Genomic DNA, 20107 nt, shown 5'->3' on the forward strand with positions numbered 1-20107 from the left:
GGAGGGAGGGAGACGCAAGAGGGAAGAGATATGGGAACATATGTATATGTATAACTGATTCACTTTGTTATAAAGCAGAAACTAACACACTATTGTAAAGCAATTATACTCCAATAAAGATGTAAAAAAAAAAAAAAAGAAAGGCTCTCTCAACTCATAAATTTTACTGATTTGAGGAAGTCTTAACTGGAGCTCCTTGGGAGTTTCCAGGATCAAAGGAAACAGATCAGCATTTTTGGCCAATACAATTTTTCCTATGGTTAGTCCAATTTCTGAAAGGGAACTGGAATACAAAGAGGTCATTTGACTTATTTATGATCCCACAGTAAGCCACAGTACGGATAAAGATAGCACCCAAGACTCTTGGTTTCAAATTTAGTACTACATCAATCGCCTAAGTTAAATTTATATTAAAAAGTTAGTTTTGGGAACTAATATCAAATTTGTTTTTGGTAAATAGAGTTTCACCATTTTTTAGAGTCATCATTTAAGCTGTCACCTGTAAACCAATTAAGAAACCATAGTTACATCCCATTAGACTCCCTTCTGTGGAAGCCTGTCTCTGTAGAGGAGTGAAGTGAGAAGGCAGCGGAGATCTGGGGCCTTCCCCCCTGCCCCGCCCCACCCCACCCCGGGTTTTCACTCTGGGCTAAACATCTTTCAGTCCTACAATTCCTTTTCAGTTCCTCTGAATCAACTCCCCACCTTTTCATATTAAGATTTCTGTTTCTTAGGTCGAAAATGGGAGGTAGGGAAAAGGCAAAGTTGGAATCCTGCCTGAATGACAGAAACGCTGTTTTCTGGTACAGAAACATTCTCTAACCATCAATGATCAGCGGCTCTTTTGGAGAGTATTTTCAGACCTTACTGCTTTTTTTCTTAAATTGTTGTTACTGAGGAAGAATAATTTTGTTTATCATGCAGGGAGAAGGAAATTCTTAGGTGTTTTGTTTTGTTTTTGTTCTTTGTTTTTTTTTTCCTTTGTAAACCTATCCATCCATCTGAAAGCCATCAGATGGCTCTGTAGGAAGAGTGAGGTTTGGCACCTGAACCCCAGGCAGAATCCCTTGCAAGCTTAGTCCAGGGCTGGATGACTGTCAGTGTCTGGGGAACAGAGGGTCACTCTCTCTGTCAAAGGCATCCTACTAATAAAAAGCAGTAAGAACAAAGCTAACACCAGTAGTCAATGGCAAAACAGAAAGGAAAACCCATCTGGAAATTAGGACAAAAATATTTATATAATTAAGCAAGTATATAGAATCACCTGGTTGGTTCCCATCCTTTTGGACAAGGCAAAATTTCTCAATATCTACTTGATTTAGAAATGAGCAAATGTTCTCTGAAGGTTTTTATGGCCACCTGCTCACCATTAGGGATTTGGAACCCATTACCCAGAAAGACGCTCCACTGGAACCATGACCTCAGAATCCTACCCTCAGGGCACCGAGGTTTGGCTTGTCAGAGGGCACATGTTAAAAACAGGAATCTGGCAAAGGTTACCAGCTCTCCTGCGTTGACGTGCATTTGTCTTTACCTCCTCACTGCCTGGGAGTGCCTCTCTGGGAGGAATCAGGTTAATAGCACCACACACAGCTAGTCGGATGAGAAAAGTTTTATGTGGACAACACCAACTGAACAGGAACACCATAAACAAGGTAGGAAGCATAGGCTTAGCCAGGAAAGCTGCCACAAGGAGCAGGTGTGGAATTATTCAGGAGTGGTTTCAAATACCAAGACCATAAACACAAATCTAATTTGGAACCTGGCTCTTTTTAAGTGCCAGAGGAAGTCAGGGGAGAAACCATGCATGAAATTAAAAAGATACATGTATACACAGAAACACCTATATTTTCACACTTCCTTCGTTCATTTTCCCCACAAGAAACAAATCAGACGAAGGAAAAGCCCAGCATCTTTTTCCTAAAGTCCCTATATTTATTATGGACTTGTTAGAGAAGCCTCAGATGGGTCTTGGATTCAAGGAAGCAGACTTCACTCTCTTCCCTGACAATTTACCAAGGGAACGCTTGGAACACAGGCGGGAACATCCAGAAGAGGCGAGAAAAAATATGGCTCACTTAACTTATACATTATACACAAGGGTATCAGTTTCTCCAAATACTTTCACACTTGGTCCTTCACTAGGTTCTTAGCAGACTCCTCACCTGCAGCAACAGAGCTCGGACAAGCTGTCAGACAGAGAGGAAGGCGGTATTTTGATGCAGCACACACTGGGTCAGTCACTTTACCCAAGACAGTCACACGTGCCAGCCCCCAGCAAGTCCTCAGGGGCCCGCAGCTGCTTGCTTGGCGGAGTGGAAGGCTGGGCTTTTTCCCCTCCCTAGATTTCTCCTTGCTGCTGCCGCTGCCGAGCTCTCTGCTGCTCCCTCCGGACCCAAGACAGCTGCTGGGCCTGTGTGTGTGTAATTTATTGTTCCACTCCTGCTGGCTCGTCCCCGGGTGCTGGCTTCTCAACCTGCGACTCTGGAGGAATCAGATACTGGACCTCCTCCGAACTGATGGCTACTTTATCTGGCTGGAGCCACCTCTTGAAATGTTCCAAGGTGCTAGGAAAGAGCAGGAGAAAAGGGTGGCTGCATCAGACCTCACTGATTAATGACTTAATGATGATCTCAGTTACTCAAAGACTGCCTTCCCGCCCACCACCAATTTCTTCCTATAATTGTTTTTCACTGCTAACATGGGGAGCACAGATACTCCTCTGACAGCTGTGCATCCTGGCAGCCCGTGGCATAATTTACCCCCTAGTGGGCACTTGCGCGACAAGCAGCACCAGGCCGTCTTCAAATGCAGAGTCTCTGAAGGCTTGATGAGAGCAGCTAAAGAGCCTATGCCTAAGTCCCGTCTTTTTTTCCTCAAAACTGGAGAGAAGAGAAATTGTCAAGGGGAGGAAACATTCAAATAAATACCAAATTATTAGTGAGGCAGAAATCTGAGCATCTTGAAATCTCTTATACCTGAGGTAGTCTGAGGCTCAATTATACTTATAGCACTTAGTTGTACTAAGCACGATTTTTCGTGTGTTTTTGTTTGTTCTTTCTACAGCAAGATGCCAAGATGGAAACATCTGAGTAGCAATGTCCCCCACAAAGGAATGGCCACTATGCCAGGGGGCTCTTTTTTGTTTGGATCTGTGGGGAGGGGGAATGTCCCCCTCCCACCTTCCTTGAGTACCCAGGATCCTCCACTCTAAAGCTATTAGACATTCACGGTAAACTGCAAATGACTAGGAATAATATAAACCTCATTCTGTGCTCTTCAATAGCAAAAAATCATAAGCCAAGAAATAAGGCCATAACCAGCAGATTTTAGACACCTAAAATGAGAGAATGTTTTGGACAGTAGGATTTCCCAGCCCATTGCTCCCTTGCCAAAAGCATGCCATGAGGAGGGTCACATCTGTCCTTCACATACATGAAGAACCACACAATTCCACTACAAAATGGCCTGTGTTTAAAACATATACTTTGAAGTTTGAAACCAAATGCACATCTACTGTTTCCTGGCGCTTGTTCTGAACACTGACAGAAAGAAGCATTCCCACAGATGTAGGCGCAGGGCAACAGGTGCCCACAGCTCAACAGGTGCCCATAGCTCAGGGGACTAAGGTGCTATGTGGGTATTTAATCTTCATCTACCATACTTTTCATAAAATTGTTTCAATTATTTCTATAAGGAAGGGAAAACCACATTATCTTAGGTATTAATAAATACACAGAAACATGAACTTGAGTCTTGGTGCTGATCTGATTTCTGAGAAGAAGAATTCTTATTTGAGAATTATGCAGGAGAAAGTTGTCTTTTCTTCTCAGAACTGGAGAGGAAGGAAATATTGAAGAGGAGAGAATATAATACCAAATTATTAGTGGCTCAGAAATCTGTGCATCTTCATCTTTTGTATTTGGGGCCGTTTAAGGCTCAATTGGGAAAAGAAAAGAGTAAAATGTATATTATTTTCTGAACTCTCAGAGGGAAGTTGACCTGACCTTAGATGCCACACTGATTTCTGAAGGATCTGGGGGCACACTGATGCAATATTTGAGATAATGTAAGTGAAAATACTTTGCAACTTAAAAAATAAAATGTAACCATGAAGTTCTATTCACATACTGTCCATGATTTCAGCAGCAGTATCTTCATCTGATACCATGGGACTCTCAAAATCAGTGTTAACGCTATGATGTAAACTTAGGTTAAGTCATATTCTCCTAAGACCTTGTGTTAAAATTCAGGTTTTTATTTCCCTCACTGATTTTCATTCTGAATAATTTCTTACTGAATTTTAAAATTCTGTTAGGAAGAATAATATTAAGAATAGCTAACATACAGTACTGACCCTGCGCCAGGCACTGTTCTAAGTGCTTTATACATAGTAACTCATTTAATGCTCATAACAACCCTATAAGGTAAGAGGTGCTACTCCTGCTTTACAGAGCAGGAAGCTGAGGCACACACAGGTTACTCACCCAGAAACATACAACCAGGAAGTGGCAGAGCTCCTATCCCCGGTGTCAAGCACCATCCTGCTCTTTGTGGCAGAATGCCCTCTCCTCCTTTCTGCATCCAGCCCATCTGCAGATACTGTTCTCCTTTGGTGCAAAACCAGACCCCAGAGGGAGCTCAACGGTCTTTCAACTCCTAAAGCACGTTGTCACTTCCACTCACCTGGCTCTTTTCTTATGCTGCCTCGCTTTGTTAGGTATGTCTACATATATATTTGTCAGCTCTCCCCACCTAGTTCTGAGGACCAAAAAAAGGCTCTAAAACGTCTTTACATCTCCCCTCCATGCCTATGACATCAAGCACAGTGCCTTCATAGTAGATGCTTAAGAAATTCATTCATTTGGTCTACACAAATTTGAGTGTCTACTCAAATTTGACAGAAATATGACAGAAACTCTGTAAGGCAGTGGAGATTCATAGGTAAGAAGACTTGGTTCCAGTTGTTGATTGATTACTACTTTCTCAAGCACAGTGTGTACTTAAAAATGAAGACAATAGTTTATTCTCAACTCTGTTCAACCTGTGATCAAGATGTAGGTGGGGGCGCTTCCCTGGTGGCACAGTGGTTAAGAATCCACCTGCCAACGTAGGGGACACGGGTTCGAGCCCTGGTCTGGGAAGATCCCACATGCCGCGGAGCAACTAAGCCCATGAGCCATAACTACTGAGCCTGCGCTCTGGGGCATGCGAGCCACAACTACTGAGCCCGTGTGCCACAACTACCGAAGTCTGCATGCCTAGAGCCCATGCTCCGCAACAAGAGGAGCCACCGCAATGAGAAGTCCGTGCACGGCAACAAAGAGTAGCCCCTGCTCGCCACAACTAGAGAAAGCCCGCACGCAGCATCGAAGACCCAATGCAGCCAAAAAAAAAAAAGAAAAGATTTAGGTGGGGAATTTGCTTTTTAGCAAAAATACTCATTCCCAAAAATCTGCCACTGGACTAAGCAAATAAAGCAACCTTACAAAGGATGATTTTAGCTCAGAAAAGCTGATGTTGATATCAACTTATATCTGGACTCAGATGTCACTCTCCCTGACTTCTTTAGAGGAAGAGAAATGCTTTCAGTGAAATAGGCCATCACCTGGAGCTGGACCGAGAATCAATTACCTCTCATCAGAATCAAGTCCATCCACAAAGAATTCTGATGCTAACTTCTCCTGGAGGAACCGATCCCAGCACTCCTTCTTTGCTTGGGCCAGGGTTCGAAGCATGTCCTTGGAAGTCACTTCCTGATGTAAACCTTTGATTCTTCTCAGTTTCTTCTCTAAAGAGAGAGGAAGTTGAACTTAACAAGGAAAGTGAGTATGAAACAAAACTAATCTAAAATGCAAAATGCCGGAGTTCCCTGGAGGTCCAGTGGTTGAGACTCTGCGCTTCCACTGCAGGGGGCACGGGTTCAATCCCTGGTTGGGGAACCAGGATTCCGCATGCCACACAGTGCGGCCAAACAAAATAAAACAAAACAAAACTGTAAAATGTCAACTTAAAAATTCTCTCACTGATGAGTACAAGCACACTCCCTGAAAAAGAGCTCATTTTTTTAAGGAGGACAAACGTACATTTCTCTTTTTCCATCCCAATGCCTTCTCTCTGCATTGTATCAAATAACTGTTTAATTGTTTAACCCCAGAAAAGGGGTTTATAGGTTCTCATAGATAAATTGATGGCATGGTTTCTTTGAAATCACAGAAGCCCAGCAGGCATCTCTGTAAGAAATGCTTGTTTTCCCTGGCTTGACATGTGTATACTATTTTCTTCTTTCAACTCCTGAAAATAGTCTCTTGGAGGAGTAAATGGTTTTTTTTGTTACAGTGTCATAAAGTGGTTTCCAAACCTCATGAGAAAGAATTAGATAAAATGAAGAGAGATTCGATGGTTCATTAGACACAAAAATTGACTTGATGAGAACTCAATAATAAGAGACCTTTAAGATCTCTATGTGTGATTAAGTTCCTGATTAAAGAAAAGGAATCTCCCAACATTTTTTTTGAAGGTTGTTCTGCTTGTGGCCTGGATGTTGGAGCCTAACAAAAAAAACATCTTGTAATCCCTGTGAGAGTGGTCCATTTTGACTTCCTGGTGATACATGTTTACTCTTCTTTGCATTTTAAGTATAATTGATGAACAGATAGCCCCTTTAAAAGACTACAAGTAAGGGTACCACCATTTGCCTTCTGCCTTAATTTAGTCTTGCCTCCAACTATAATAAATAGGTAAATGATGACTTTTTGGAGGGGAGGGGTGGACATCAAGCCCACCAATAGAAACTGTATGATTTGCAATCTTGTTTTCATTTCTAAACAAGCCGCATCAGCTGGAACCCACTGATCAAAACAAACACCTTTTGTTGCTACAAGTTACCACCAAAACCTCACACCCATGTAAAAAAAAAAAAAACTACAGTTGATAAATGTTAAATATTTGAGGAGTTTTTTTCTCCTGGAGAATGGGTAAAGGATTATGTATATCTAAGGTTGAACTGGCTAAAAGTTTTTAATTGTTACTCTTAGTGGATTCCCTGATATAAGTTTATTTGGCAATAAAAGCAATCTTTATGTTGTCAGGCCTTGATTGTCAAGGTGGGAGGTAGTCTTTTGGGCTGGAAAAGGTCTTCCCCTTTCTGAGAGTGCTGAGTCCCTGATCAGATGTGATCAGGCAGAAATATGTGCCTTGCATCCTCCAAACCCGCTTGCCATTATCTTCCAGACTCTGCCATAGGCAACAGGAATCCCTCTTATTTTCTTCAGGGGAGGACATTTTAATCAACATCTTAACTGATTTTAGAAAAGATCCGTGGAGTTTTAACTTTCTGAACCAGTCTTCACCAATCAAAAACATCACTGAATCCATGAAAGTTTCTTATATGCCCTGGGCACAGAGCACCAACAAGCCGAAGGATCTGGTTCTTCAGCTTCCTCAGACTGTGGCTTCTTCTCCTTATCATCATTAAACAGATATTCTGACTATTACAACAGAATTGGTAACCTCCTCGGCCATTGCTGCAAGTATTACTATACTATCTCTGGTGGCTTCCCAATAAATTTCATTTTACACCCTCATGTTTCTCATTAGCCATCATTCCACCTGTGTTTTTCTCATATTTTTTTTCTTCCAGTACATCATTAACCAAATTCCTTCTATTTTTCCAAGAAATTTCTTAGCAATCATGTAAACTCTATTCTGACTCTTCTTTCTGTCCTTCCTCAAATGCTTCTTCTTCCTGAATTGCCTTTCCTTCCTCAAATAATTATTCTCAAGTTTGGTTTTGTGACACATTGATGTGTCTCATGGATGTCTAATAATAAAGGTTAACACAATTCTGAAGATTGGCGATCACTGCCCAAGACTGATATTTGTCTTTCCCCTAGCACAGGATGATCTGAATCTCTTTCCTGTGTTAGGAGTCTCTCTAAATACTTAAGGCCACAGGACAGGGCAGTGAAGATGTGTTCAGGAAATATTTAAAAATGAAAATGGCTAACAAGAGGCAGAATGAATTTTATGTCAATATACTCCCATCCCAACCATCAGTCTATTAAATGTAACAGTTTCTCAAACTGTAGCGTCATAACTCCACAAGTAGCCCTGGGACCATGACCTTCTTCTTTCAGGACGCATAAGGTATGACACTTTGGGGTTATCTGAATACATGGGCCACCAAGAGTGAACAAGAGTGTCCTACAGAATGCCAATAAATAAAGCAGAATTTAGATGAAACAGTCAGAGGCAGGAGATGACAAAGACTGTTAAGGGATGTACAAGGAAAAGGGGGCTCCTTCCCAACAACCAACCTGAAACACCCCCTAGAATTACATCTGACAGATACATGTGGTAAGGCCAGAAAACAAACAAAAAAAACAAACTGAGAATAGAAAACCAGGTTTGATGTAACAGAACTTCAACATGCTTCCTTAAAACCACCAGTTTCTGATTGAAAAAAAAAAAAAAGCCATCTAACTTACCTAGAGATGCTAAATACACTTCTGAATCCTGCAGGGGAGCCCAAGGCTTTACAGCTGGCTGTACAGCAAAGTCTGGGGCGGCCTCCCTCTGGCTTGTGCCTGCAGGGTAAGAATCCATAAAGGAGTCTGAGAAAGCATTGCTGGCACTATCCTCTTGGTCAGGATGTGGCAGACAGGAACAGATTTCGGCCCAAAGATCCGGGCCAGATCTTGTAGTTGTAGAGTCAATGTTCCCAAACATTTTCATTTGGAATCTGAGCTGAAAAAACAGAAGCTCAAGTGAATAAGGACTGACTTAGGAAGAAAGGTAATAGCATTTTATGAAGTTTCTCTTAACAAAATTTAAAATGTCTCCTATTACATTCCTATGTTATAGAGAAAAAGATGACAAAAGGGTAATTTGGTTCCTCTTCTGGCTCTGCACTCAGGTTGTTTTCATAATGAAGTTTGTCTTTTAAAATGGAATTTCTTTTTTAATTAATTAATTAATTAATTAATTTTTGGCTGTGTTGGGTCTTTGTTGCTGCACACGGGCTTTCTCTAGTTGCGACAAGTGGGGGCTATGCTTCATTGCAGTGCACGGGCTTCTCATTGCGGTGGCTTCTCTTGTTGCAGAGCACGGGCTCTGGGCACGTGGGCTTCAGTAGTTGTGACACGTGGGCTCAGTAGTTGTGGCTAGTGGGCTCTAGAGCACAGGCTCAGTAGTTATGGAGAACAGACTTAGTTGCTCCACAGCATGTGGGATCTTCCCGGACCTGGGCTCGAACCTGTGTCCCCTGCATTGGCAGGCAGATTCTTAACCTCTGCGCCACCAGGGAAGTCCCTTAAAATGGAATTTCTATAAGCCAGACACAAAAGGACAAATATTGAATGATTCCACTTATATGAGGTCTATGCAGTCAAACTCATAGAGACAGAAAATAGAATGGTGGTTGGAGGCAAGGATGGTAATGGGAGTTACTGTTTAATGAGTACAGAGTTTCAGTTTGGGAAGTTCTAGAAATAGATGGTCGTGATGGTTGTACAATAATGTGAATGCCACTTAACAGTACATCTAAAAATGGTTAAAATGGTAAAATTTATGTTATGGATGTTTTAACACATATACGCACACACACACAGAGGAATTTCTAGGACATTTCCAGTGAGGACAACCATTCTGCACTTTTCTCCAAAGATCTCCAAAATGCAACCACCCTGTCCTCAGCCAATTAAATTCCATTTTCAATAGGATACAGACTAAAGGCCCTGCACAGTTCCATATACAGTACACCAGGATAATAAAAATGCTGCTTGGTGAAAACTGTCAGAGAGTACTGTCATATGCAAGACTCATGTGCTCATTACATGGTGACGCTGGGCTATACGGGTCATGTTCTTATTTTAATAGAAAAATGGAAAGATAGACATTGTCATCATATTACAGATGAAAAAACTGAGGATCATAAGGGTAACTTGTCAAAGGCACATTACTGATACAGAGTGAATCCCTGATTGGAAACCAGACCTGTGCCGCTCCAAAAGCCATGTTTTTACCCAATATCACTCTGCCTGTTTGGGACTCTATACTGAAAGTAGCCTGAGCAGAGCTAAGTGGGAAGGGCTACCCACAAAGCCTGGGGGCTTTCGTAACTATCTAGTCTAATAGGATGAATTGACACCTTCTTACAGGAGGGACCTTTGAGATTAGGAAGGCTGCCTGGGAAAAGGTCTGAATAATTCCAGGAGAGAGCGCCCAGCCAGCGCAATGGCCCGGAAGTAAAAGGGCCAGATACTTGACGGAGTCCCTGTATGAACTGATGCCAAGGGTCACAATGAGGCTCCACCCCATCCCGAAGTCGTTTGAACCCACCCACACCAAAACTTTGCTAGCATCAGAGCCCTGGTCCCCCGGTCCCCCGGTCCCCCGCAGGAAGTCCAGACCAGCGCGGAAAACCCTGGTGTCCAGATCCCGGGCCTCAGTCACTCCGGCCTCAAGGACTTGCTAGGCGGGACGACTCAGGCCCCAAGGCACCTCTGTGGTATCTGGGAATGCGGCCGGAGCCGGGGATACAAAACGCTGGGCACCCAAGCGCCTCTCCACCTACCGCAACCGCCTGCCCAGCAGCCCGCAAACGCTCAGGTCAGTTCAGTCGCTGGCAGCCGGGGAGAAATAGGGAGGCGGAGTCTCCAGGTGACGGATCCCTGGAGTCCTCCAACCACCGCCCAAACTGGCGATGTTCTGTGCGTCAATTGGTCGAGTGGAGCTCAGCTGGGTAAGGAAGCGAGAAGCAGAGTGCTAGGAAACGATGGGCGGGACTGTTGTTGCCCGGAAACGGTGGAGAACACGCCCTGGGCCCCAGACTTCCCAAGGGCCAGGTAGATTCGGCTTATATCAGTGCGTTACAGCCGTTCAAGGCGCGCGGACGGCGCTTTCCACGTGTTTCCTGCTCAGATAGGGAAGCCCAGTTTCCAAGGCCTTGACTTTTCTTGGTTCCCTGAGCAAGTTAACCTCCTCGGCAGTTCTCTGGGCTGGTGTTTGTCCCCGAAAATTTCAGCCCTTCGATAAGCAAGTTAGAGGACTTTTGCTCCTCGAATGGGGGATGGAAGCGATTACTTTCCTTACTCTCACAGGAGATCCAGGTCCTGTTCACCAAGTTATGTAGCTTTCCCACATTCATTTAGTCAATAGACATCAAGCTCATGCTGTGTTCGAGGTATTGTGTTAAGCGGGAATTCAAGACAGGTAAGACTTGGTATGGGTCCCAGCCTTAAAGCTTAGGAGGAAGCGCCATGGAGACAGACAAGTTTACAAATAACATCAAAGAGTTATAGAGGATATGACGGAAGTGTGGCCAGAGTACATAAAGGAGAGAGTGGTCATGGGAAATGTGTGTCAGAAACGCTTTTTTTTTTTTTTTTTAAAGGAGATGATCTTTGATATCCTTCAGGGGTTATCCGTTCGCTGAGATGCAACCCTCCCAACCTGATCCCCAATTTCCAGGGCAGGTTACTGTCTCCCAAAAGACACATGTGAAGAAAGACATCAGCCAACCATCTGTAGAAGTAGCTTGGCTGAGGGTATAATCTCCAGATGTGTCCAAAGCCAATCAATGTGGCTATGGTGGTAATAACTACCACCATGTGAAAAGGAACTACAAGGTACTCTGTTACATTTATAACCATTCTTAGAATATGCAAACAGAAGGAAGTGGAAAGCAAGAAGTTTAGAAAACAAAGGAGCAAATAATAGGCAAGATTTTGGCAGTGCTGATTCACAGGGAATATATGAGAATGGGCGAATCCACAGAGTCCTCCAACTGCCACCCGACCTGGTGACACGAATCTGGTAGCATCTGATTCATAGAAAGGATCACTGTCATAGATTTATGGGTGCTTCATTGAGCTGCTCCATGGCCTTTCAACTCACTTATGATGTTTTCTCTAATTTCCTGCTCACCAAAAAAAACTCTTGATTTCATATTTGGCCTCTTACATATCTTGATACCAGGATGAGGGTGCCTTTAATAGTAGGCACAAACAGTGGCTGGTATAAAATTGAATACACCTTTTAACTTAAAGTTACAGTTGTAAATTAACAAATGGTCCCCCTTAGCGATTCATCTGTGTCCTCTGAGTTTAATTAGTGTGTGTACTGAATAAATCCAAACCAGATCCTGGACTTGCAAAGCTGAAACCATAAGCCCTGGTGATCTCCCCCTCCCCAAGGACTGTTCACACTGGGAAGCCACATGAGGGCAGTCAGCATCCCTCTATCTTAGTCTCTGCTTTAACCACAATGTGTTTAGCACAAATATGTTTTATATGTTTCCTCAACCAGCCTAGGCCTTCACTGAGGTCAGGAACCATGTCTTTCTTACCTCTGTATCTCTAGAGCCAAGTGATGCTTAGCAAATGTTCAAAATTTGTTTGGTGTCTGAATGTTTAAATTAGAACCCTCATGGTCAAAGACCACACTGAATTGGAGCTAGACCTTGTGATTCACTCTTCAGTCCCTTCTCCAAGTTGCAACCAGGGTAATCTTTCGAAATGGAGATTAGATCATGTCACACACACACACTCACACACACACACACACACACCCCAGAAACTCTTTGACAGTTTCCCATTGCTCTTAAATTAAAGACTTAAATCCTTATCACAGTAAGTTAGGTGGAGTTCTTAGTTCAAACTATAGAGCTCATTCTAGCCAGTTTAAACAGTAAAAGGAATTAATTAAAGCTGCTCTGTACAATAAAATTTCTGTGATGATAGAAATGTTCTGTATTTGAGCTGTCCAATAAGGTATCCACTAGCTTCATGTGATTATCGAGCACTTGAGATGCAGTTTCTGTAACTGAAGAACTGAATTAAAAAATTTTTTTCATTTTAATTAATTTAAATTTAAATAGCCACAGGTGGCTAATGGCTATTCTATTGTACACCACAGGATTAAAAGATATTAAATAGTTCACAGAATCTCAAGATGGACCAAAGAGTCAGACTTGGGGTCTACACCCACTGAGTAAACCTCAGTGTCTAAACCTCACTGAGGGACTTCTCAGGGAGCACCCCAATGCCATTGAACATAGACACTGCAGCTGGGCACTGGACACAAGAACTTCCCCCACTCTTAGTCCCCCAAATCAGATACCTCCAATGCTATCTTGTCAGACATGTATTCCACACTGTGCCTGCTTCCTCTGCTATATGCCTCTGAACCAAAGGTTCTGCCTGATCAAAGGAGCCCAGGTGATGGATGCCCACATTGCAAGGGAGGCTGGGAAGGCCAGTTTCTGGATTCCACCTCTTGGAGGCAGTACTTAATGTGGGAAATTCCCCACACAAAGAAGAGTGTTGAGAAGATGCTGGATGTCCAAAGGGTACGACAAAAATCTACTTTGCGTGGTCTATAAAAGTCCTTTTCAAAAAAAAAAAGTCCTTTTCAAACTTTAATATGCAGACAGATCATCTGAGGATCTTGTTAAAATGCAGATTCTCACTCAGCTGATCTAGAGGGAAGGAGGAAGAAGATTCTGCGGTTCTAGCAGATGTTGCCCATGTTGCTAATCCACGGACCACATTTTGAGTATTTAAAAAAAAATAACAACGTTATTGAAATATAATTCACATTCCATACAATTCACCTTTTTGTCATGTGGCTGGTTCTCAGAGGCCTTGGCTTCTCTTGATTTGGATGTTTCTGAGCCTGTTCTCTGGCTCTCTTGTGAATCCTATGAGGCAGTAATATCCTTTCAATAATTCCATCTCTTATGAAGTTAACATAAGTTGGTTTCAGTATTTTGCATTTAAGAACTCTGACAAGTACATCTTCTGATCCACTTGGAGTTTTAATCTCAGGACACGAGCATATGGGAGGCAAATGGGAGATCTCTAGTCCTTCTCATGCTGTTAGGAAGAAGGACAAGTGTAAAAACATTGCTTCTGAGATGTGTGTGCTTAATTACATATATAACAGCTTTATTGAGTTATATAAGTCACAAAATATAATACCCTTTAAAGTATACAACACTGCTTCTTGGATATTCAGAGTTTAGCAATCCTCATTTTGTTTTGTTTTGAAATAACTTTCAAGAGTCTTTCCAGACTCAAGGGACGTCGAGCATATCTACATGGAATCTACACTTAATGAATCATTCTCACAGCCTCTCAACTCAACTCATTCTGCTCACTCCACTCCTATTCTTTTTTTTTTTTTTTTTTTGGTATGCGGGCCTCTCACTGTTGTGGCCTCTCCCGTTGTGGAGCACAGGCTCCAGACGCGCAGGTTCAGCGGCCATGGCTCACGGGCCTAGCCGCTCCGCGGCATGTGGGATCTTCCCGGACCGGGGCATGAACGCGTGTCCCCTGCATCGGCAGGCGGACTCTCAACCACTGCGCCACCAGGGAAGCCCCTCCACTCCTATTCTTAACGCAGTCCCGCCTCGGCACTAGGCCTCACTGATTGGTTGGTGTCTAGTGACGTCATCAGAGCGCGACCTGACCGCCGCGGCTTGGTGGTCATGTGGCTGGGCGGCCGCATGTGGCTCCAGGTTTCTGGGCAAGTGTTCTTCGACCTCCGGCGCCTCACCTTTGACAGGACTTGGGGTGGCTGTAGGGGCCCCATGGCGGAAACACTCTCGACCAGGGCCGAGACAGCGAGCGGGCTGGGAGCTCCGGCTCAGCAAAATGGAGATGCGGGTGGCGACGCGAGGGGTAAGCAGCCCCCAGGGCACCCGGAGCCAGCGGGCCCAGGAGTGGAGCCGGCCCCGGGGGACGCGACGCAGGCCGCAGGGAGCGGGGAGCAGGCCGCGACTGCAGCCCCGGGCCCCGGCAAGCGGAAGAAGCGGCGGGGCGCAACCGGGGAGCGCGTCGTGCCGCCCCCGAAGAAGCGGCGGGCAGGCGTTAGCTTCGGCGATGAACACTTTGCCGAGACCAGCTACTACTTTGAGGGCGGCCTGCGCAAAGTGCGGCCCTATTACTTTGACTTCCGAACTTACTGCAAAGGCCGCTGGGTGGGCCACAGCTTGCTGCACGTCTTCAGCACCGAGTTCCGAGCCCAGCCTCTTGCCTACTACGAGGCCGCGGTCAGGGCGGGGCGCCTGCACCTCAACGAGGAGCCAGTACAGGACCTCAGCGTTGTGCTCAAGGTGGAGTCCTCATGGGGCCTGCCCAAAAGGGGGCAGGGTTTTATTTCACAGTTACTAGGGCATAGGTACTGGAGTAAAATCGGGGTAATTCTGAAGCTTTCTCATTTTCACTTGGAACACTCTTTTAGCGCCCCATCTCTGCAGGTAGACAGCCTGTATGCTTCAGAACTCAGCCCACTTATCCCCTCCATCAGGGCGTCTTCGGTGTTTCCAAGGGACAGAAGTTGTAATTCTCACAGCTCCTTTTATGCTCTGTCTTGTGGCACTGGTGCTTATGACTTTCTACCTTGCATTGTAGATCTCTGTACAAATAGTAATAACCGAGACTATCATTTATATCTCCTGACTGTGTGCTGGGCACAGAGTTAAGCATTAGGTACTTTAACATTTAATTCTAAGGACAAACTTGTGGAGTAGATACTGCCACCTCATTTTACCTGTGAGGAAGCTGAGAAAACTAAGGTAAACCTCACAGAGGTAAGGTAACAATGCCACCTCCAACGCCTGTGTCCTTATAACTTCGGCTTAAATTATTTATCGTAGAGCCTGATAAGATAGAATTGTGAAATGACAGAGATTGAGGCTAGAATTATCTAGCCCAGTGCTTTGACTCTTCTTGAAAATTCCATCACAGCTGAGGTACCAGACACCCTTGTTATTAACACTGCCTCGCCATAGTTGTGAGGGGATGTAAGGCATTTGGAGAGTGAGTGATTTGAATCCCCTCTCCCATCCCAATTTTGAGAAGCACAGGTCTGGAGTGACCCTCACATTTTACAGATGAAGAAACTGAGGCCTGGAGAAGTTAAATGACTTCCCTAAGAGCATACAGTATGCCTGTAGCAAATCCAGGTGTAGAGCCCAAATCTCTGGACGTAGAGCTTGGTGTTTGTTCAAAGTCACAGTAAGTGATGATTTATGGAGGTTTTTTCCCTTTATTTTAGAAAAATTTACTTTTTGAATATAACTTTGTGGTAGAGAAAATACGAATACGCAGAATAACAACAACAAAAATCCATACTCTTACCACCCAGGGATATCACCTTTAACATTTCGTGTATATCCTTCTTTGAGTTTTTCAATGTCTGCTATCTACCTGTATGTCTGTGGTTTTGTAAAGTGAGACTACAATATGCACACTGCTTTTTTTGCTTAAGTATGTACTGTGACCATTCTTCCATATCAGTAAGGAAGAGGGAAGGAAACTGTGTGTGCTGCTGACTGATTATAGGTGGCTGGACCCTGGGCTGACTGGTTGCCTATGTCATCGGCAGGACAATGACTTCTTACGGAACACAGTGCACAGGCATGAGCCACCAGTTACAGCAGAACCCGTCCGCCTGCTAGCAGAGAATGAAGACGTGGTGGTTGTAGACAAGCCTTCTTCCATTCCTGTCCACCCCTGTGGCCGCTTCCGACACAACACGGTCATCTTCATCCTGGGCAAGGAGCACCAACTCAAGGAGCTACACCCATTGCATCGGCTTGACCGCCTTACCTCTGGGGTCCTTATGTTTGCCAAGACAGCAGCCGTCTCGGAGAGAATTCATGAACAGGTTCGGGACCGGCAGGTGAGCCAAGCTTTTGCCTCCTGCCTGCTACCTTCTGACCTCATGACTGCTCTTTGTTGAAAGGGTGTCACTGAGTTCTAGATCTGAAGTGAGGCTTCATGTTTATCTGGTCATGCCTCCTATCTTCAGGAAGGTCAACACCGAAAGTGCCAGAGACAGGTTATTATCTCTCATGTTTCAAAAGATCTTTAGAGATGACATATACTGCCTCTCAGTAATATGCTGTTTTGAAGATTTAAAGTGCTGACAGGCTGAGCAAGGTTTTTAAGACTGTGGGGAGAATCTGCTTGGTGGGAAGAATTCTGGATGGCGTTGGAAGGTGCTTGGGTAGAAGAGTTAAATGGTGGTGATTGTGGTCTTGAGACTTGTAATTCAGGATCTGATTGTAATATATTTATTGTTTACTGTATACCAAGCTCCAGTACCAAGTACGTTAGAGCCCAGCTGACTGAATCCATATAACAGCCCTGTTGGGGTAAATGCTTTTCTAATCAAACATTTTCCAGACAAGTTAATGGGATTTAAAGAGACTAAGTAAGTAATGTGCCTAGGATTGCGCAACTGGCAAATGGTGGAGCTGGGGTTTGAATCCTCTTCTGTCTGACACAGGTCCATTGTCATCACTGCAGAGGGTTTGGGCTTCATGCGTTTAGGCTTTGTGCTGACTTTCTCCCTCTTCCCTCCTGTGTAGCTGGAGAAGGAGTACATGTGCCGGGTGGAGGGGGAGTTCCCTGCCGAGGAAGTAACCTGCAAGGAACCCATCTTGGTGGTGTCCTACAAGGTAGGGGTATGCCGTGTAGATCCTCGGGGCAAGCCCTGTGAGACAGTGTTCCAGAGACTGAGCTACAATGGCCACTCCAGTGTGGTACGGTGCCGGCCGCTCACAGGCCGCACCCACCAGATCCGAGTCCACCTCCAGTTCCTGGGTCACCCCATCCTCAATGACCCCATCTACAACTCAGTCGCCTGGGGCCCCTCCCGAGGCCGAGGCGGCCACATTCCAAAGACAGATGAGGAGCTACTACGGGACCTCGTGGCAGAGCACCAGGCCAAACAGAGTCTGGATGTGCTCGATGTCTGTGAGGGTGACCTGTCTCCAGGACTCCCAGACTCCACAGCCCCTTCCTCAGAGCTGGGCAAAAACTGCCTAGGAGAGTTGGCTGCATCTGCCCAGAAGATGGATGGAGCCGTTGAGGCAGGCCCTCAGGATCTGGCCACAGCGCCCTTGGCATCAGGGAAGGCAACGGAAATCGATGTCGTGGATCAAGAGACAGACCCACTCTGTGCAGAGTGCCGGCTAGTGCGACAGGACCCCTTGCCCCAGGATCTTGTGATGTTCCTGCATGCCCTGCGCTATAAAGGGCCAGGCTTTGAGTACTTTTCACCAATGCCTGCCTGGGCACAGGATGACTGGCAAGAGGACTGAGGGCTGTGGCCAATGGAGGGATTACTTCTCAGACTGGAACAGGGATGGGCCATGAAGTAGGAGTTGACCACATGGGGTGGTACTCAGACTTTCTCAGGGGTGAGGTTGGGCTCTTAAAGGACCTGCTCATACTTGCTACCTCCTTCCTTCTCCCTCCAGCTAGAGTTTGGGGACTTTTTGGTTTGTAAATAGATACCTTTTTCTAATACCTTGTGTGTCTGGTTTTCTTACTACTTGTCTTTTTGGTTTTTTAATTGAGGTAAAGTTCACGTAACACAATTACCATTCTAAGATATACAGTTTAGTGGTGTTTCATACATTCACAATGATGTGCAGCCATCACCTCTTAATTAGTTCCAAAACGTTTTCATCACCCAAAAGGAAACCCATACTCTTTAAATAAGTAATCCCCATTTCCTCTTCCTCCTAGCCCCTGATTCCATTAGTCAACCTTCTGTCTCTATGGATTTGCCTATTCTGGACATTTTTTACAAATGGAATCACATAATATGTGACCTTTTGTGTCTGTCATCTTTTGTTTAGCATAGTGTTTTCAGGGTTCATCCAGTTTTGTTTTTTTGGCCACGCTGTGTGACATGTGGGATCCTAGTTTCCTGACCAGGGATCAAACCTGCACCCCTGGCATTTGAAGCGCGGAGTCAACCATTGGACCGCCAGGGAAGTTCCCTGAGTTCATCCAATTTATAGCATGCATCAGTACTTCATTCCTGTCTATGGCTGAATAATATTCCATAGCATGGTTATACCACATTTTGTATATCCATTCATTGGTTGATGGGCATTGGGTTGTTTCCACCTTTTGGCGGTTGTGAATAGTGCTGCTATGAACATTTGTATACAAATTTTTGTTTGAATACATGTTTTCTGTTCTTTCAAGTATATACCAAGGAGTGGAATTGCTGGGTCATATGGTAATTCTGTGTTTAATTTGGGGGGAAATCACCAAACTTTTCCACAGCAGCTGAACCATTTTACATTCCCACGGGCAATGCACAAGTGTTCCAGTTTCTCTCCATTCTCACCAACACTTGTTATTTTCCATTGTTTTGATTGTACTCATCCTAGTGGGATTGAAGTATTATCTCATTGTGGTTTTGATTTGCATTTCCCTTGTAACTAATAATGTTAAACATCTTTTCATGTGCTTGTTGGACATTTGTGTATCTTCTTTGCAGAAATGTCTATTCAAATCTTTTGCCCATTTTTAATTCAGATTGGCTTGTTTTTGAGTTATAAGAGTTTTTATATATTCTGGATACAAGACCCTTAAAAGATACATGATTTGCAAATATTTTCTCCCATTTCGTAGGTTGTCTTTTCACTTTATTGGCAGTGTCCCGTGATTCACAAAACTTTTATATGTTTATTATTTATTATGGTAAGAACACTTAACATGAGATCTACCCCTAACAAATTTCAACGTCTACAATATGATATTGTTAACTGTAGGCACGGTGTGGTCCAGCATCTCTGGAACTTAAGAATCTTGTGTAACTGAAACTTTATACTTGTTGAATAGCAGTTCCCCATGTACCCCTGCCCCCAATCCCTGGCATCATCATTCTACTCTCTGCTTCTATGTGTTTAACTATTTTAGGTACCAGGAAAGAAAAACTCATTTTCCTTTACTCACAGAATACTCTGTACTTCAAATATGTGGTGGTTTCCCCACATCAAGCAATTCTCTGACACAAGCTGGGTGTCCAACACTGTAACTCATCTCTGACACCATCTACCTGGAGATAGGGTCAGATGCCACAAGTTAAGGACTTGGTCCCACAAGACTTGCCCCAACTCCAAATGCCAATGGCAAGTCCAGATTGTTACCTGTGCTTCTGACCAGCTGTGACTCAAAGGTTCCCACAACCGCATCCTCAGGTTCAACCATTTATTAGAATGGCTCACAGAATTCAGGAAAGCAGTTTCCTTACTCGATTACTGGTTTGTTACAAGGGATTTTAAAGGACAGGA

The 20107-nt window shown here is 44.3% G+C and overlaps 2 protein-coding genes across 3 annotated transcripts; one reads left to right on the top strand and one right to left on the bottom strand.

The window, feature by feature from the left end:
* Window positions 1-1912: 1912 nt before the first annotated feature.
* CCDC32 (coiled-coil domain containing 32) lies at window positions 1913-10683 on the bottom strand. Of its 2 annotated transcripts, none has more exons than XM_060096614.1 (4): window positions 10577-10683; window positions 8490-8748; window positions 5635-5791; window positions 1913-2567 (listed from the first exon to the last, which is right to left on the bottom strand). In XM_060096614.1, exons 2-4 carry the CDS (start codon window positions 8734-8736, stop codon window positions 2429-2431), a joined length of 543 nt encoding a protein of 180 aa, XP_059952597.1. In that variant the 5' UTR covers window positions 8737-8748; window positions 10577-10683; the 3' UTR covers window positions 1913-2428. The 2 variants fall into 2 exon arrangements, with proteins under 2 accessions (XP_059952597.1, XP_059952598.1); XM_060096615.1 differs by having other exon boundaries at window positions 8490-8743; window positions 10577-10671.
* Window positions 10684-14485: 3802 nt separating this feature from the next.
* RPUSD2 (RNA pseudouridine synthase domain containing 2) lies at window positions 14486-18323 on the top strand. The gene is made up of 3 exons (XM_060098300.1): window positions 14486-15118; window positions 16393-16689; window positions 17381-18323. Exons 1-3 carry the CDS (start codon window positions 14492-14494, stop codon window positions 18113-18115), a joined length of 1659 nt encoding a protein of 552 aa, XP_059954283.1. The 5' UTR covers window positions 14486-14491; the 3' UTR covers window positions 18116-18323.
* Window positions 18324-20107: the final 1784 nt, after the last annotated feature.

Source organism: Mesoplodon densirostris, chromosome 4, assembly GCF_025265405.1.
Source record: "Mesoplodon densirostris isolate mMesDen1 chromosome 4, mMesDen1 primary haplotype, whole genome shotgun sequence".
In the NCBI taxonomy this organism is placed as follows: Eukaryota; Metazoa; Chordata; class Mammalia; order Artiodactyla; family Ziphiidae; genus Mesoplodon; species Mesoplodon densirostris.

Excerpts from the sequence above, each read along its gene's own strand:
- CCDC32 (XM_060096614.1), bottom strand. The coding sequence starts at position 8,736 with ATGAAAATGTTTGGGAACATTGACTCTACAACTACAAGATCTGGCCCG. Across the intron at positions 5,792-8,489 it reads AGTGTATTTAGCATCTCTAG|AGAAGAAACTGAGAAGAATC; the intron begins GTAAGTTAGATG and ends CTCTCTCTTTAG. Across the intron at positions 2,568-5,634 it reads GGACTTGATTCTGATGAGAG|CACCTTGGAACATTTCAAGA; the intron begins GTAATTGATTCT and ends GCTCTTTCCTAG.
- RPUSD2 (XM_060098300.1), top strand. The coding sequence starts at position 14,492 with ATGTGGCTGGGCGGCCGCATGTGGCTCCAGGTTTCTGGGCAAGTGTTC. Across the intron at positions 15,119-16,392 it reads ACCTCAGCGTTGTGCTCAAG|GACAATGACTTCTTACGGAA; the intron begins GTGGAGTCCTCA and ends TGTCATCGGCAG. Across the intron at positions 16,690-17,380 it reads AACAGGTTCGGGACCGGCAG|CTGGAGAAGGAGTACATGTG; the intron begins GTGAGCCAAGCT and ends CCTCCTGTGTAG.